Consider the following 19,485-nt stretch of genomic DNA (forward strand, 5'->3'; position numbering starts at 1 on the left):
TGTCTAATTAATTATACACTTTTTTTAATGTTATTACATGTTGCAAAAGTTGCTTTATTATACGATTAATTTCATTTAACAGCAGTTTTTTCTTTATTGAATCATCAAAATTGAATATATTTCTTTCTGCTAAAGTATTTGGTGGAAATATCAAATGTGTGATAAAACTTAAGTCATACTAAACGTGGAAAAATGTTGTCAGTCCCTTTCATGTTAGATTACATTGTGTGGAAGCTTGGATTGCAGTAGTTCTGATGTTGACGTTTTTTTACAGGTAGGTCTACATAGCCCATGCCTTTGGCTGAATTCTTATAATACAACAATAAAGTTACATTTTAATGCCCTTTAGGTGAAGTAGTTAAAATTTTACCTCAAAGGCTATCAAAGCTTAAAATGCCTGTGTTGATATCAGGTGTATATGAGATGTGACACTGAGCGCTACTAATCAATCGTTACAAGCAGTACAACATCGCCCCTCTACGCCAAAACTGTGGTACTACACCACCTCAGACATTGTCCTAAATTGAATAAGAACGCCTTTCAATTACGGCAGCTGCGTAACGAAAAATGTGTATGCTAATTTTACGTCTTTACATTTGTCTGGAACGATTTGGGGGGAGGTTTAGAGCGCAATTTAAGATACAAATGTGGCCGTGCACATTTTGTAGCGGCGAAGAAGAAAAGCCGGATGTGACGTCAGTTCCCAGTCCTCTCAAACAACCGGTGGATGAATGTTATGAAAGGTGCCGAATGAAGTGTTGGATAACTGCTGCTCCCCTGCTTTCTGTAACATAATGTGGAGCACCGAAAGACTTTTCGTCTCCAATTTTAATTAAAACACATTGAATAAAATTAGTAACATTTAATAAAGTTACAGAAAAAAATATAATGGCTAAGAGGAAAGAGCCTGAAGTGATCGAGGCCGTTGCAAAGAAACTGAAGCAGGTGGTGAAGGCAAAGAGCAGCGGGGCAAAGACAAGAGCGAAGAAGGAAAATGCAGGTAGGAAAAGTCAGAGGTTCATGAAACATTACGACTGGTCGGTAAAATCAAACGTACACACAACGCTCCAGTTTCCTGCTTTAGATTTGTGAAGTTTGTGGAGTACAAAACGATTCAGACTACCAGATTAGGCTGCTGACATTTAGGTCTGTTTCTTTCATTTACTTCGGTTACTGTTGAGTTATTTATGTTGTAAGACCTGCGGTAAAAGATCTCAACTGGATGTCAATGCAGAGATACTCTGCATAAAATTTTGGAAAATTATTGCAGATGTTGCATTGTTTCAGCCGAGTTATCACAAGGGACTGATGTGTTCCTCTGACATCACTTTGAGGTGAGGCAGGCAATCTAGTTGGAAAGAAAAATTGATCAAATTGCACAAATGAAATAATAAATATCCAAAAGTTTTAAATTAAAGACGAAAATGGAAGTTTTATTCTGAAGCCATTGTTTTGATGTCAATCTGTTGTCAATTGTTGTCAGTCTGACAAATAAGTTTAATAAGTTTTTTCTTTTCTTTTGTTTAATTAAAGATGATAGGAAACAGTCTTTGCTTTATTTTTAAGCATGACGTGCTATAAATATGTTAAGACTATGTCAGAGTAACCACAGTGCAGCTGCTGGTTATTGAAGTGAATAAGCTGGCCCAGATACACATCTGTGCTCCACACCTTCAAAACATGTCTTTTTAAAATCTTTTCTAGTCTTTTCTTTTCCTGTTGTTTTCTTTTATCTTTTCCTTCCCTTTTTCTGTGCACATGTGCTTTTTTGATTATTGTGTGTACGTGTGTGTGTGTGGGGGGCATACATTAGAATTAGATATAACTACTGCCAGTTTTGTAACATATAAAATGAACTCACAATCACTTGTTTACTTTTTTTCAATTGACAAAATAAATAAAAAAAACTTTTTTTAACAAACGCCAACATCAAATACAGTACAGAGGAAGATAAAGGCTACAGGTTACAATTTTGCTGTTTGTTTTTGCTATTTGTACTTAAATAATATCGCAGAAGAGAAAGATTAGAAAGACTTTAAAGTGTTCTTTCACACATCCTCCTTGATTTGATAGCTATTTAAAACTCCAGCTTAAAATATTGTTTTGTCTCTGTCCCTCCAGGTGTTGTCATCAAAGAGAAGGAGGAAGAGCTCAAAAGAAAGGTCAAAACCAAACCACATTTGTCTGCAAAGCAAGCTGCAACAAACACCCCGTCCACTAAAACCTCAACCACTCCCGCCAGAATCAGTAAATACTTCCAGTCACCGGTGAAGGAGGAGGAAGCTGACAGTGATGACTTTGACATGGAGACCTCGATACCACCCAAATTTAAACTCATGAACACTAAGAAAACAGAGAAAAAAGAAGATGAGGATGAGGATGAGGAAAAAGAGGTAGAGGGGGCAGAGGACAGTGAAGATGAGGATGATTGGGAAGAAGTTGAAGGTAAGTGAGAGATAGGCAGAAATTAATGTTGTGTGTTGAAACAGATTTCTTTAGGGTTTCTTTAATTGTATTATATAAATGATCACACAATGCTTGTTTTTTTGTAACCCTGTTGAGGAAAGTTAGAGAATAAATGACAAAATACTGAAAAGTGTTTGTGTTGAACAGAACTTGATGAGCCTCTTGGTACATCTGAACCTCCTGAGCCCGCCCTGCCCTCTCAGCCAGTGGAGATAGAGATTGAGACTCCAGAAGTGAGGAAACAGTAAGTGAACATCTGTGCCGAAGTCACAGTGAAAGTCCATACAACATAGTATTGTATAATATAACTGGAGGCATGCAGTCATATTTATTTTAAATCGTATTCATATCAACTCACACAACTTAAATTTGGATGTCTGACCCTGTAAAGAGATCGAACCTTCAAGGAATATAGAAAACTTTCAAACTGTGTTAAATAGATGCAGCGCATGCCAGGGGCGTATTTAGTGGTTTGGGGGCCCAAGGCAAACCCAGTCAATGGGGCCCTCCATGTCCTTGTAACTCATCTTCCTCAGAGCTAGACTGGCCTTCCCTGGGTCCACTGTCTCTTTCTGACAATCAAGGCATGAGACAGTGCTAATCTTGTACATGGTAACTTAACACAACTAAATGCATTTCCTCAAGTTCTGTACTTTAGTTTGATTTTGAAAAAAGTGAATACATAATTCAGTCCTCTTTGTCCTGGATTTGAAATCTTTTATGGTCAATTGACAGCTTATTTGTCCCACAGTGGGGAATTTACAGAGTAACAGTAACAAACAAGAAAGTATGAAGTGAAAAACATTACAATAGGTAAATATTGAAAAAAATAATTTAGTAAAGAAAAAATATGTAAATATAAAGCACAACATAGAACTGGAGAAAAAAAATCAACTGAAAGAGGTGATATTTACAGTTAGCATACTTTTTGGTACTATTATTTTAAAGTTAATGTATTTTTATTTGACCCCCTGTCCAGTGAGCTATGTATCCAAAAAAGAGATTTTGTACAATTATGTTTATCACCAACTCAAAAAGTTTGATTTTGAGAAAATGATCCTGTTTCCTGGACTAGATAAAGTCCTTAAAATCCTAAAAGTCTGATATGTTTATCTCAGATCTCAGAGCAACATTGTTTTTATTTCCAACTTGGTTGAAAATAAGAAAAAAATGGGGAAAAAAGTGTTTTTTACCACTTTCTTCCTGAAGCAAATTTTCAGATGTGTTGTAACATGGAATAGCCCATTGAATACGAAGGGAGGGGGGAGTACCCAAAACCATCATTAAAGATTAAGCCTTTTGATGTATTATGAAGCATGTGAAGTAAGATTTAGAAAAAAGAAATGCTTTCAATTGAAGAGAACTTCATAAATCAGTTTTTAAGAGATGCTTTGGGGGCCCATGGGAATCTTTGGGCCCCAGGCAACTGCCTGTGTTTGCCTAATTGTAGCTACGCCCCTGGCGCATGCATTTGTAATAACCAAAAGAAGAGTTTTTTTTATTTCAGATTGTAGTGTTGTAGTATTTTACAGTTCTTGTGATGTTTTTGCTCTAACATCTGTATTTGTCGTTTACCAGGAAAAAGAGGCAGGCAGAGTTTGAGAACTATCTGAGGAGAATGGTGAATAAATACAAGAAGGACCAGCTGGTAGACACACACAAGGTGCAAACACCTTACCTCACCTTAGTGTCCTAATCCTCTGTCTGATTTGAAGTCACCATATCAAGTTTATGGTCATTACAATACTTTGTTTGGCTCCTCAGGTCCACCTCATGTGTCTGATAGCCAGTGGGATGTTCCGCAACCGTCTGTGCAGTGAACCAGATCTGCTCGCTATAACTCTGTCTTTACTGCCCTCTCACTACGCCATGGTCGCCAAAGAACGCATCGATAGGAACTACCTCTCTGGACTGCTCAAGTGGTAAGGGCTGATGAAATTTGATTTTGCAACTGAAACATTAGCTTTGAGATGAGTGTAAACAGCCTGGAGTCGAGAACCGTATCACTTCTTACCTGTCTTTGAATAGTAATAATTGTCTTTATCAGTCTTTATCTTTTCCTGCCTGTCTTCTTTTAGGTTTAGAGCAACTTTCACCATCAACCCCAGTCTCCCCTGTGAGGAGCGCCCAGACCCCTGGGACCTGTTGGGGAGGCGGCTTGCTAGCCTGTCAGTCAGAAACCACCAGGAGATGACTCATGTTGGTATTCTTACTCTGGACAGGCCCATTTAATGCTCTTATCAGATAATCTAAGGTAGAATCAAGTGAAATATAAGTTAATCTCTTTCATCTTCTATGATTCTTACAGCTGTTCCTGTTGGTGCTGAGATCTCTGCATCTCTTCTGTCGACTGGTTCTGTCTTTGCAGCCAATTCCTCTCAAAGCCCTGCCAGCCAAGGTAATGACGGTCTCTTACCCCAGCTCTCTAAAAGCTGCCAGATTTAGTTAAAGGGCTTTTTATACTGTGCAGAAAAACAAATCTGTGTCCTACTATTTGATTACTATTTATAAAAAAAATATTCAAATGTGGGCTCAATGAGGAGCACAGGTGGCCCATACACCCTCGAGTGAGCGGCCCTTGTTCGAGTCCAGCCAGCATGGTGCTCCCCACTCTCGTCCTATTTCCATTCAGCAGATTTTTTTTTCAACAAACCTCTCATGCTCTCTTGAAACCACTGAGATCAGTCGGGAACAGAGATGCTTTCTCTCTTCTTTTTCCCATCTTTACAACAGCAAACACCAAAACGTTACCAAAATCCCACCTGAGCTCACCTCTCTTCCCAGATTGTGGTGTGCACAAGAGGAGGGCGGCCAACCCCCCGTTGCAGCCCAATTGTTGGATGACATGGTTTAAAAAGTGCCCTCTTGGGAGCTGAACCGTGCGTTAAGTTCTCTCTTGAGTCAAAGCTCACCAAAAGGACCCCTTCAGAGCCAGAACACATGCAAAAGTGCCCGCTTGGGTGGCAAAAATGTGTACTAACATGCCCCTGAAAAACATACAGAATTTAGTGCCCTCTTCAGTGGCAAAAACACATGCTGTATGTGTCCCTTCAAAAAGTCTGAGCACACCCAGTTCTAAGTGTCCTTGGTATTATAAGACCTCAGGGAAAGAAACTGCACAGGTCATCTCACCCTGATTCTTAACATACCTAGGGTGCTGTTAGCCCAGCAGTTTAAGTGCATTCCTCATGTAAACTGCAAAAAACTGAAATCTTATCAAGTGTTTTTGTTTTATTTTAAGTAAAAAGGCTTTTTAGACTCAAAATGAGCCATATTCACCAGAGCAATTCAGAAAAATGTCTTGTTTATTTTAAGACAAAATGAGGTCTGAATCGCTTGAAACAATAAAAAAAATGGAACAAGTGAAAAGTTACTTGTACAAAGACATTATTCTAGTGTCAAGCAGATTTTTGAGCAAAATTTTCTTGGTCCATTGACAGATATATTTTTTAACTTGTTTCAAGCAACTCAGACCGTATTTTTTGTCTTTTAAACAACCTGAAACAAGACATTTTTCAGGACTAATCAGCTGAATGTGGCTCGTATTGAGTATAATAAGACATTTTTTACTCAAAATAAGACAAAAACACTTGATAAGATTTTAGTTTTTGGCATAACATGGAGACCATATATTTCTCATTGCAGCTACTTTCCACATTTTTGTCTTTCCTCAGCTTTAAAATCAAAGTCAAAGATGCCACAAAGAGTAATTACTATCTTAGCATGTGGCTTTCTTTCATCACTTTTGGACATTTTCAGCCCAGCTGTGCAACCTTCAGCTTTTGCACAGCAAAACCATTTTTGAAAACATGAATAATCAAGAATTGCAGATATGTTGAATGATCAAAATAGAAACTTTGTTAAATAAAAAAGTTTTACATTTCAAATGAGGATCAATTAACAAGTGCTGATCATTTAGCTTTCATTTTTACAGGCACAACCTAGCCTTTCACTGCTATGCAGATGACCTGCAAATCTGTCTTCCTGTGTTCCCGATCAAAAGTGGGGCTCTTCAAACCATAACTGACTGCATGCAGACATTAAAATGTGGCTAGGGCAGAATTTTCTGTGCTTAAATGAAGAGGAATCAGAGTCTGTTCTTTTTGGTGATTCTACATATTCAGATGATCTATCTTTTTAGTTGAGTTCGACTGTAAAGAATCATTCATGCTTTTACCAACTCAAGACTTGACTACTGCAATGCATTGTGTGTCTCCAAGTCATCACTCAGTCGTCTTCAGCTGGTTCAAAATGCAGCTACAGGTTGTTAAACTAATACTTGCTTTTTCGAACACGTTACCCCTGTTTTGTTTGCTCTTCACTGGCTTCCTGTTTCTTTTAGAATTGATTATAAAATTTTACTTTTTGTTTTTAAAGCCCTTAATGGCCTTGCCCTCTCTATCTGCCTGATTAAGTGTGTGTTCGGAAACCCACTAGGGCCTTATGGTCCTCCCCAGAGCAAGGACTGAACACTGTGGTGATCAGGCCTTCTCGGTCGATGGGCCTAGACTCTGGAATAAGCTGCCCCCTGAAATGCACACCTTTACTGACTTTGGGTTTTTAAAATCCCATTTTTGAAACCAATTTATTCAGAGTGGCTTTGAACATACATACATGTGTTGAAATATTTTTGCCATTATAATTAAGTTGTATTGTATTGTTATTGTATTGAATTTGTATTGCTGTGTCCTGATGTTGGTGATTCTAGTGGAAAGCACTTTGGTCGCCTTGCGCATTGTAAAGAGCTTTATAAAATAAAGCTGATTGATTGATTGATTTATTCTTCAATAAATGAAACATGTCGCCTCTGCCAGCACTGTATGAATGGGTGAACTCAGAAGATCCTACAGTCCCTGTAATGTGTATAAATATCATCACTGACTGACTGGTATTTTTGATGTTACAACCGTCAGCTTTCACTGAGGTTATCTGACTTTGTCCCTCCCCAGGGAAAACAAGCCAGTGCTCCGGGAAAAAGCAAAAAGGCCGTGGGTAAGGAAACCTCGAAAACCAGCCCCCCTGAGCCAAAGGCACCCACAGGCACCAAAAGACCAGCAGGTGGGGGAGAAACCAAAGGAGACAAAGGAGGGAAGAAAGCAAAGACAGGAAAAGTTAAGAGAGAGGATTGTGAAGAAGATGAAAAGACCATAATGTCAGGAGGGCAGAGGCCGAAGAATTCACAACGCCGCAGCATCGCATCAAAAGTCAGCTACAAAGAGGAGAGCAGCAGTGAGGGGGAAAAAGAGGGGGAGAGGCCGAGTGATGAGGAATTTCAGATGTCAGGTGAGGAGGACAGTGCAGATTCAGAGGCCGATACTAAATCTACAAAGACGAAGAACGGCAAAAGGAAAGTGACTAACAGCGGGAATGCTCCAGCTCCAAAGAGGAGGAGCGGTGGAGGGAAAAGACAGGAAGAGGAAGAAGAGGAAGAAGGAGGAACAAAAAGCCAAACTACAAACCGGAGGAGTGGGAAAAATAAGGAAGGACCTGGAGCAGATGAGTGGTTGGAGGTTTATCTGGAAAAAACCTCCTCCTGGGTTTGTGTGGATGTGGAGAATGGGATCGATATGCCTCAGCTCTGCTCCCGGACAGCAACGGCTCCTGTGACGTACGTGGTGGCGGTGGATGGAGATGGGTTCTTGAAGGACCTTGGAAGGAAGTACGACCCCACCTGGATGACATCATCTCGGAAGAGGCGTGTGGATCAGGATTGGTGGGAGGAAACGCTGGAGCCGTTCCTGGGGCCTGAGGATGACAGGGACAGACAAGAGGAGAAGGAGGTGAGTCAGAAAAATGGAAAAGAAAAAAGACAAAGCCTTTAGGGTTTCGAGTCACATTGAGCATTATCGTCCCAAAGCTGCAAAATGTGCACCGACCTTTAATATAGATGCTAGATTGTTCATTACGTTTGTTCGTGAGGACTTTGTTTTTCACAAGATATGATCCCAAACATTGGCAACATTTTACTAAACTACAACAGCTGCAAATGAACAAACAGGAAGCAGACAGGATAAATCTAGGAGATGTTGCTTTTGCGACTTTTTTTTTTGTTTCATGTAAAGTAAACATAATAAAAGTCCACAGTTTAAAGGTTCTGTGAGAAGTTTTTATCTGGTTATAAAACAGACTGGTTTTAATACTCGTGCCTCTTTATGAGCTTTTAGAGCAAACGAGACAAGAAGCAACATTGAAACTGCTGAAATAGGGTTGTTACCAGACACACACGCTGAAGAAATGTCTCATTTTCCATAACAGAGATTCATTCTGAGTGATATGTTTGACTGTTTAGAGCTTTAACTGTATGAATCTATTTAAGTTATCCATCCTGGGTAAATGACAAAATGTATTTTTTAACTTTCTTCAAAAAATCAAAAAACAAATATGAACTATTTTTAGTTAATTTCTTAGGGTTGGACACAGTGTACACAGACAAACTGATAACTGAGGGTTTAAGGGGGATGCTTTTTACTCCTGTTCCTCTTTGGGCCTCTGTGAGAATAAGGGATTAAAGTAGTCAGCAAAAAGAGGCGCAATAAAACACTTTGAGCAGTGACGTGGCATCAAAAATTAGACATGAGTTATGAAGCTAAAGATTTCCTGTGGATTTTTACTTTTTTCAGCTGTATTTCTGGGCAGTTTACCTAATGAATAGAATAAAATAGAATGTACTTTATTAATCTCAGAGTCAAAGCAGCAATACAAGGAAGAATATAGTGCAAAACAGTCAAGAATATGTAGATAGAGTAATACAATAGGTGTCAACAAGGAAAAAAGTCAGTGAGGTAATAGCTACCATGCTATGATGATGCTGATGGGAGAGATGAAGAGAGACAGGAAACGTTTGGAGTAGAGAATGAGATGAGACATGCAGCAAATGGAGGAGGCCAGGGGTGGAACCAGAGAAGGCTACAGTGAGGTCTAGGATAGGGGTGCACAGATCACAATTTTTTGGCTGATCGCCGATCACTGATTTTTAAAAAAGCCTGATCTGCAAATACAGAAAAAGCTTGATTAAGTGAAATTATTCAAACAAAGAACAGTAGTCAGCAACAGTAGGTACGAGGAAAAACTGACCCATTTATTATGAACCAATGGGTAACAGAAACTGCTTATATCAGAGATTTTAGATGCATTCCGATATGATACCGATACTTGTTTTTTTGCTGATATCGGACCGATATCAGATATCAATATCGGAGTGGGACACCTCTAATAGAGGTATATAAGATCAGTTTCGTATGTAAGGATGGGCCAATCACCAATCCCTGATCAACGATTCCCCAAAATTAAGGAAATCAGCACCGATCGATCAATCAATCAATCAAGCTTTAAATAATCCGTCAGCTGAGTTGTACTTGTACCTTGTACTTGTGGATACAATGATGTCCCATTTTTACCTTTCTCGGATTTTGGGTGTGAATGTAAGACACTATGAGGATTTTATTACTGACAGGTAGGGATGGGTACCTTTCACATTTGAAATGATCCGGTTTCGATGCCCAGTCCCTGGCAATCTGTTTTGGTACTCAACAGTACACATTTTGGTACTTTTTTTTGTTCATGTGGCAAAAAATATCAATTTGTTTAATAATAAAATCTTTAATTTTTTGTATTTAACATATTTATTCTTCAATATGTAATCTTGCAGTGCTGTGTTCATGTCCAGCATGGAAAATCCCCTACTCTTCCACTCCCTCACAGTCATAAGGATGTGTTCCAGTACCTAAACATGGTACCTCTTGATTTTACGTGAATTGGTACCTGGCACTTTTGGCAGAATTCAGTCAGTACCTATAAAAGTACCTAATTCAGTACCCATCCCTACTGACAGGTTGGTCCTGAACCAAGCAAATAGAAACAGTCAAATGGTGTCTGATCATTTCTGAACAGCTTAAGGTCTTAGTTTAGTCTCATTCATTTTACTTTTTTCTGTCATGTTTTTTAATGTAGTAACATGTCCAGCTAAATAATCCTGGTGTTTTCAATATGTCATGACTGTAAAGTGTGAACTTATGTTGCTCGTAGTTCTCATGTCAGGTCATCAGATTAATGACCTCAGAAAATGAACTCCCAGTCAAGCCCTGAGTGTTACTTCATCTGAAGTCCAAATACATCACACAAGCTTGATTTGATGTTAAAGTAAATGTAAATTCCCTCTTGTTTCTGACTGACACTGCTTTTTTCTTTCTGTGCTCAGCTCCAGAAGAAGCTGCAGAACAAACCTCTGCCCGTCTCAGTGGGAGAGTATAAGAACCACCCGCTGTACGCCTTAAAGAGACATCTGCTCAAGTATGAAGCCATCTATCCTTCAACCGCTACAGTACTGGGATACTGCAGGGGGGAGCCCGTGTACTCCAGGTCAGTGGTTAAACACCAGCCATGGAGGTGATGAATTCATCCTGCTACAGGTGCTCTGTCCTGCTTAGTCTGCATAACTGCCACAAATACAAAGTCTAACCAAGCACAAGCCTGTCTGTGTCATACTAGACATGTGACCGTATTTATAAGTATGGCATTCTGCACTTCAAATTTATACAATACAGAACATACTACTTTTTAGCATAGGCTGTATAAAACATGAAGCACTACTTTATGTTTAGGATGAGCACAGCCACTGTTTCTGTGTGCTTCACTGCCACCTGGTGGTGCTGTTTCATCACTTAACTCTCATGTCCACTAGGTTTCTTCAACTTTAAAAACTTGTTCTTAAGAAAAAATTCTGTGAGAAGTTGTTTATAGTTGTCTTATCATGTGTTTTGGGTTTTGTTCAGGGATTGTGTGCACACCCTCCACTCCAAAGACACCTGGCTGAAAGAGGCACGAACGGTCAGGTTAGGAGAGGAGCCATACAAGGTCAGAGAGCACTTTCTACATCATTTTCTTCTATCCTTCACTTATTAACTCTGTCCTTTGAGTTTGTTTATGTGTTTTGGTTCCTCTGAGTTTGAGTTTACCAGAAGTCAGGATGGGTTCATTCTAACGGCCACCACATGACTAATGTTCCCAAAATGAGGAACAATCAACGTCAAAATGAAACTTGGTCTCAGTTTGTGGTTTTGAATGTAAATAAACATGCCACAGATGTTGAAATATGGGAACTCAAGAGTTTTTCATAGAGTCTTTCTTTACATTAAGGTGGATTGAGTCTGTTCTGAGAAAATGACACAATCAACTGTGATCTGTAGCTAAGCTACTGCACAGGGAGCTCCAGAGAGCAACATTCTGCTCACTGTGGAGCATTTCATTTAGTTTGAAGAGGAAACTTCCTCAGTTTTCTGCTTTATATTCACAGCTACAGGTCTGCAATGAAAATGTTCAAAACATTAAAATTAGTAGACCAAGTTTAATTAGAAAAACTATAAGTGGCATTTCTGGATAGGAAATTAAGCCTTGTAATATGACACACAACTCCAGTACAGTGGTACCTTAGCTGTCCCAACTAGTTTTTCAAGATATGAGCTGCTTCTCGAATGATTGTTTTGTTTTGGGTTTAGAGCTAAAATTAGCCAGCTCCAGTGATCGCCACAGCAAATACCACAACATCTGCCCAAACTTCCTGTGTCTCACTCATTTACTTTGAGCAGTTGGAAGCATCATTGTCATTTAGAGGTGTGAAAAATATTGATACAGCACTGTATCGCAATACTCATGATATAATATTAATGTTTCAGCTCTTAATATCAACATTTTGATATAATACAAAATTCATTGTTTGAGTGAGTTCCAAGTACAATACGTCTTCCGCACCTCCCCTGTGGTAGGTGGTGCCGAAGAGCTATTCCGCTGTATGTTGCCCATAAAGTGTGTAACAACACGACCCTTAAAGAGTCGGCGTTAAAACACTCAAGGGGGTAACTTTTAGGAAACTGGTAAATTCTCCCAAACAAGGTGTATTTAAGCAGACCAAATAATAGAGATTGAACAAATGAAATCAATGAACTCTCACGAGACGGGGTGTAAATCAAACAAGAATTTATCCTTTAATCAAAATCAAAGAACGCGAAGGCGCGTAATAAAACTCAAACTTAAATATTTTCTCAAACAGAGATAGTTATCCCGCTTGTCCTTTTCGTGTCCTTTGTAATTGTCTTCTAGGCAGTTTGTGGGTCCACTTTCCAAATGAAAGCCGTATGGAATCTTCTTAAGCCCCGAAAGTAATCCACACCGGAAAAAAAAAAAAAATGTGATTGATCAACAGAAAAACACTGGTATACTAGGAAAAAATGCAAAAATCAACAAGAAAAGTGGCCGACTAAAAAACTTGCTGATGTGTCCTCCATATTGCAGCAAGGAAGGAAAACCCCAACCACTCTCCTGCATGTCCCTATTGACGTGAGACTGTCACAAGTGTATAATAAATATAATCTCAAAGTATATTCGAAATGTTTTATTCCTGAAGTCGATGATGTGGGTTTGGATGTCATAAACATCTTTGATTGACTGGCGACCAGTCCAGGGTGAACCCTGCCTCTCGCCCAATGACAGCTGGGATAGGCTCCAGCCATCCGCGACCCTGAACAGGATAAGTGGTTCAGAAAAAGAATGTTTCGTGCAATATCCAATTTTTTATGAGTAACACTGGTTACACCAAGTAATATTTATCAATTTCACTAACTGACCATGTCTTTCACCCAATTATTTTTTTGCAACATTAGTGTAATGTCACAGTAGTTTAAGTGACAAACTTGACACACTTCATGTTTTCAGGTTACATGTGAAACACTACATCTGACTTTCTTTATTTCAAACACAATAAAATCTAAAAGCTGTTTTCAATCAAATAGTAAACGACAATATTGTGATTTGGTGATATTATCGTATCATGATGTGTATCATATCATGAGGTTATTGCCAATGCTTCCCTCAAGTGTTGTGCTTAAATTTATGCTTTCAGTTATTTTGCAAAACTCTCAGACTTTATTCAGAAGAAACACCAAGAAAACATTGCAATTTTGCATGTGATGGCACTACCTGATGACACGTGCCTCACCAATTTCAAAAACACTCTGAAAGAGGGGATAAAACAGAGCCCATTGGACAGGTTTTTTATCAGAAACACCTGTAGATGAAAGTGAGGAAAGCAGTACGGATAGGTCCGATATTTGGCATTTTGGGGCGTATTGGCGTCGGCCTTTTTTTAGTCCGACGGCCAATTTGAAACCCATTCAAAACTGTGTTGTTTTGGCCCTGATGCTCCCCTGCACAGAATCTCTCCCTTTTTACACTATGAAAGCCCTAGATGGTCATTTAAAATATGTCATGTCAAACCAAACAGAAAATTAATTCAGCTGCACCACATGCCTGTAGAAGGCAGCACTAACTTAATTCTGACCAGTTTTATTGCAGTTACATTTTGGAAAAAATTACTGTAGAAAACTTTAGCTATTTATTTTTTAAAGTTTTCATTTAACTTTATAAAACATGCTGCTAAGCCTTCAAAAATTTTTTAAGCCAATATTTTTTCTTTGACTGCAAATGAATATCAGCTTCAAATATTGGTTATCGGCCCTCTTGCCCACTAATAATTGGTATCGGTATTGGTTCCAAAAAACCATATCAGTCTATCTCTAGAAAGCAGGGCAAAAAAGGCAAAAATAAATGAACAAGACTCAGTTATGCAGTTCAGCCTTTCTCCTTTGACCTCCGTCAGCATCTTCAAGTTGTCTGACCTCCACAGTAAATGTATACATACATAATTAAACTAGTCAATTGCAGTGCAGTCTATTGTATTGTGCTTTTATACAATATTAGTTATTTATAAAAACATTTTCTTTATTAAAAAAAGGAACAAAAATAAATTTTGTGTCTTTTAGAGGGCATTTCAATTCATTTCTATGGAGGAATTTAATTTGACATATGAGTAATTTGGACTATGAGCTCCATCATGAAACAAATTATACTAGTGAGTCAAGGCACCACTGTACTTTGTTATTAGATAATGAATAGGTTTCAGTTTTTAAAGAGTATTTGATATTATTTACATGTTGATGTCAGATGTTGGCAGTTATTCTAATAAAAGAGACATATTGTTGTGATTCTGCCATAACTGAGATTAGAACAGACTCTCTGTGTTGGTTGTTTTGTAATGTTTAATCAGCTTAGATAAAGAGACCTTGTGTATGACCGTGCCCCTGTGTTACTCCCTGTCAGATGGTGAGGGGCTTCTCTAATCGCTCCCGCAAGGCCAGGATGATGTGTGAGCTGAAGGACGAGAATGACCTGGCTCTGTTTGGAGAATGGCAAACGGAGGAGTATCAGCCGCCCCTAGCTGTAGACGGGAAGGTAAGGATGATGACTGTGTTGGAATATGGTTCATGGTCGCAGCAAATATAAGGATAAAGCATAAAACTTTCCAATTAATGAGCCAAATCATCAATCAAGGAAGCAGGTGTATAAAAATGCACTTTTATTTCCTGTCTGTCCCTCCCAGGTTCCTCGGAATGACTTTGGGAATGTTTACCTCTTTAAGCCCTGTATGCTTCCAGTAGGCTGTGTTCACATGAGGCTCTCAAACCTGAACCGTGTAGCCAGGAAGCTGGACCTCGATTCTGCCCCTGCAGTCACCGGCTTCGACTTTCATGGAGGATACTCACACGCCGTGTAAGACGACACTGAGAAACTGAGAGTTTTTATTCCAGAAATAATAGGAGATGTTATCAGAAGAGATAAATTTAGCCTCACTCCAGCCTCTGGGTTGAACATCAACACTGAATCGCTTAGTATTCTTATTTTGATAGTTAGACAGGGATACCTTCCTGTCATTTATATCAAAAAACGAGCTTGAACCACCAGTTAGTGAGTCAAGTGTTGACAACTTGCCACAATTTCTTCTCATTTTGTTACTTCGTACTTACATCTGCCTCAGAAATCTTATATCTGAGGGGGCCCCAAGGATTATTGTTTAATCATGGCTTTTAATACTGTTATAACCTGTTAAGTGCTGAAGCTTGACTTATTTTGGTCTATTAGCAAGTTCTGTTTCATTTGTTTATTTGAATTGTGGCATTTTATTAAAAAAGCTAAAGCTGGAGTAACTTTTTTCGTAAGTTCTGTCGTGAGCTCAAGAGGAATTCCACTTTTTCAGCTACAGGCTGCTTGTCTCTCCTGTTAAACTACTCTTTTCCAAGCATGAGTATAGTTTAATGTTCAGATTTGAAATCTAAAACAACCTTACAGCCTCCACTCTGTGAAATTCTCTCAGCTGTTGGTTGTTTTGGGGTGTAGTGAAGAAAGAGAGTTATAAACAGCAGGGTTTTTATAAAAGCATGCTAATTTTTTTACAGAAGCTTTGTCTCCATGTCCCAACCAGGGACTTCAGAACCAAAAATAGCTCATATATAACTTTGGCACAGCCAAATGACCATACACTGCTCATAATACACAAATAACAGGATAAATGTTGTTTGCGTATTTTAGGACGGATGGTTACATTGTGTGTGAGGAGCACGAGGAGATTCTCAGAGCAGCCTGGGTCGAGGATCAAGAACTCCAGAAACAGAAGGAAAAAGAGGTGCGTATGTTAGTGTGTGTGTGTATTTGAGTGTTTATTCTAGTGATGAGGTTATTATCTGAATGAAAACTGACAAGGTAAAAACTGAATTGTCAAAACCTTTTTTGAAAATGACAAAAAGAGCAAGGTTTTATGATCGATGTATAACTGAAACAATATTATGTTTTTTTGTTTTTCAAATCAAGTTAAATAAAAAAATTAGATTCAGATATCTTTTATTGATCCCGAGGGGAAATTACATTTCAGTTTTATCCTGTCCAAGAGACATAAAAAGACAAATACATACAACATGGGGGGGGCAAACTGTGCTGTAACAAGGGAGGGAGGGGGATTGAAGCCAAGACGTTTAGTTTGATCGAATGATCAAGGAGGATTTTTTAAAGTTAGATTGTTATTACACAGAGTGTCCGCGGGGTCTTAAAAAGTATTAAAAGTTGATAAATCAGTTGCGGGAAAACTAAGGCCCTTAAAAAGTATTAAAAAGTCTTAATTGTGATGTTATGAGGTATCTAATTTTATTGGTATTCAAGCTTTGACTCCAAACATATCCATGATTATTTATTTTCCTCCTTGGGACTGTTACAGACTAACCTGACACGCTAGACAGACAATTCCATATATCCACCACGGAAATAAACCATCTGTTTCGAAAATACATTCAGGGTCTGAACCTTCAAAAATAACCACACCTGGTGATTGGACGATTATTCTGCTCGTCACACTCATCACAGACCAGCGTGAGGATCTAGAAAAAGCTTTAGCATAAGAGTTTCTCAAACCTCCTGAGAAAACTTCTCAGACTTTTGAGGACCTGGGATCTTGGATTCTTTAGATTTAGAGAAATCTTCCCCTAGCTTCCCCTGATCTCAGTTGTTTTGAACAAATTTTCTTTGTTCAAATCACCTCTTACTGGATACAATGCAATGAGATAAGGTATTTAGTTACGTAGTGCTGTTGTTTGAAACTTGACAAAAAGCAAAGTTGTCATTTTTGTGAGGCGCAGGCTATGCGTAGCTCTAGCAGCTTAACATATCAGTAGGCTAATGTGATGACAAACTCAGTTGGTACTGCAGTTTAGTAGCCGTTGTTTGTAGCACTGATGGAAAGCAAATAACACAATTTCAAGCACATGTCCCAAATTTCAACAATAATGAAATAAATTCTTGTTTTTTTTCTGCAAGTTGGCCTTGAATAACTGCTGTTACTTGTTGTGGTAATGTGAATGTCAATTAACCTGCCTTTAGTTTCATTTATTCTTTCAAGCTCTATTCCTTCTCAGCTTATCTAATTTATGCTAAAATGCAAACTACAACTGTCAAAGATTGGTTGCTAACAACAGCTTAAAGTTGCGATAAGGTCTTTAGACTTTCTGAAAGGTTTTTAAAAAAGTCTATAAAAGGTATTGAATTTAACCTCAGGATTTTAGCATATACCCTGTTACAGTATATTTTAAAACAGTTTGATGTTTTTTCTGAATAACAGTAATTTTCCTTCTGGTTCTCACCCCTGTCAAGAATCCATAACCCAAATAAACGTATTCCAACCCTAAAACAATTTAAACACAACTAAGTACGAGCTTTTTGAAAAACCTAAATTTAATGAACAAATGCATTTAATTCTAATTTAAACAAATTGAGATCAAAAAGGAAAGTCAAGCAAAAGAAAAGTATGGCCTTTTAAAAAATCAAAACTACCACTTTGGTGTGTCGGTGTTTGTTCTAATGATTTTATTTTTGAGGAAATAATAGTAACTTTCTGACAATGCAAAACTCATTAAAAGTTTGTACAAAGCCACTCTGCACTAAAGTGAAAGCAAAATGTTTAATTAAAGAAAACAGTTTTGTACAGAAACAGCGTGTAACTGTTCCATTTCCTCCATTTTCCAGAAGAGAGAAAAGAGGGCGACGTCGAACTGGACTCTGCTGGTGAAGGGGCTTCTGATCAGAGAAAAGCTCAAGCAGCGCTATGGCAAAAAGAACCAGGGATTGGCCAGCCTTACCCACGGAGAGGAGACCGGTGGGTTCTCCTCTGATGAGGAGGCTGCAGGAGAAGAGAGTCCTGGAGCTAAGACTGCATCTGAAACTCTGGCCATGTCGTGGCCCCAGAACAGACAGGCAGAGGAGGAGAGCGGGAGCATCAGTGGACTGAAGAGGACAACAAAGCGAGAAAAGAAAGGACAAGAGAAACACATGTTTCCCTTTGAGAAAGTGTGAAGTCAGAAATCTGAATCTACATCCCAGCTGGGTCAGGTCATCACTCCATCACTGATAACAAACAAGACACTTTTTTGTCTGCTCCTGATGTCTGCTTTGGAAATGTTTGCGTACTTGAAAGTCTGATTAGGTGTGCCTCAGGACTTTATGTTTTAGGAAGGAATCAGGACAATGACAGAGAGGAATCTGTTTCTTCCAGTGTCAATAATTCCTGCATTTAACCTGGCCATTTCCTATCACTGTACATACTTTCAAGAGCTCATTCAATGTATTATTTCTTTTTGTAAAAAAAAAAAAAAAATCAAGACTAGCAAGCTGACACAGTTTGACAACAGTCAATGTGAAAGCAAGGAAGCGTCCTTACAATTTCAGATGTAGTTAACAGCATTAAGACTCTGAGCTCTTCAGTTGGCATGCTCTGCTGGACACAGTTTCTATTTCATTTCAACACTGGTTATGTTTGTGGATTTAAAATTTAAACGACAAACTCTCAGAAGTTGCCAAACAGTTCATTGCAAGCAAAACCTCTCTCCTACCTGATGCTGTTTCTTCACATCACACAAAGGTGTGGCCACTCTTCAGATGTAGCACTGTAACTGTTGTTGGGTCCAGTGTTTAACTTGACATTGGGAAAACAAACTTTTTGGTTGTGACAGTCAGATGTTTGCACCTTCTCTTGAGGTTTGTAAATGAAAACCACTAACTCTGCAGTGACACGGTTTCCTTTCTAGATCTCACTCAGTCTTGATTTTTCAAAAACACTACACTTCCTTTTTTCTCTCTCTTTCCTTCTTAGGCCAAACTCCCTTGAAGTTAATGTGTTTCAAGATCAGCCTCTTCATCTCGCTCTCAAATCTTTTTGCACTTACATCACTCTTTCACACTTCTCCTCCCCCACACTGCAGATGGTGGCTGTATATTAAAATAGTAAACAATTTTTTTGTATGAAAAGTATTTTTATATGAAACCTTCAAAGATCATTTCCAGGAAAACAGTCCGAATAAATTTTGTTCTTCACTCTTTAATGTGTGTTTCATCATCTAGTGTTGGGTATCTGTTTACTTCCATAACATTTATGGAACATTTCAAAATCTAATTTATTTACAGTGACAAAAAAGAATGAAAAAACTTTCTGGTTTTCAAAGAACTTGCATATTTCCCTCATTTGAGCATGGGGAGCTTTCTGCCCAAAGTTCAGTGTTCTTAGCTTAAGGATACACACATGCAACTTATTCCAAACATCCCTCTCATTCTCATTGCTGCATGAATTTCTGCGTGATTTTGTCAAGACAGACT

General features: G+C 38.6%; 1 protein-coding gene across 1 annotated transcript; it reads left to right on the forward strand.

Moving 5' to 3' along the window:
- The first annotated feature begins 704 nt into the window (after positions 1-704).
- xpc (xeroderma pigmentosum, complementation group C) lies at positions 705-19,203 on the forward strand. The gene is made up of 14 exons (XM_074682337.1): positions 705-1,000; positions 2,122-2,445; positions 2,614-2,710; positions 4,045-4,129; positions 4,231-4,388; positions 4,545-4,665; positions 4,775-4,864; positions 7,416-8,246; positions 10,664-10,824; positions 11,238-11,319; positions 14,617-14,748; positions 14,897-15,066; positions 15,883-15,976; positions 17,863-19,203. The coding sequence occupies exons 1-14, from the start codon at positions 889-891 to the stop codon at positions 18,187-18,189; spliced, it is 2,784 nt and encodes a 927-aa protein (XP_074538438.1). The 5' UTR covers positions 705-888; the 3' UTR covers positions 18,190-19,203.
- Positions 19,204-19,485: the final 282 nt, after the last annotated feature.

The sequence above is a fragment of the Halichoeres trimaculatus genome, unplaced genomic scaffold, assembly GCF_033239565.1.
Source record: "Halichoeres trimaculatus isolate MK-OKI-2021-1 unplaced genomic scaffold, fHalTri1.1 fHalTri1_scaffold_11, whole genome shotgun sequence".
Taxonomy (NCBI): Eukaryota; Metazoa; Chordata; class Actinopteri; order Labriformes; family Labridae; genus Halichoeres; species Halichoeres trimaculatus.

Bases quoted from the DNA above. Each gene is read 5' to 3' on its own strand.
- xpc (XM_074682337.1), top strand. From the start codon at position 889: ATGGCTAAGAGGAAAGAGCCTGAAGTGATCGAGGCCGTTGCAAAGAAA. The intron at 2,711-4,044 runs GTAAGTGAACAT...GTCGTTTACCAG, and splicing joins ACTCCAGAAGTGAGGAAACA to GAAAAAGAGGCAGGCAGAGT. The intron at 4,666-4,774 runs GTTGGTATTCTT...TGATTCTTACAG, and splicing joins ACCACCAGGAGATGACTCAT to CTGTTCCTGTTGGTGCTGAG.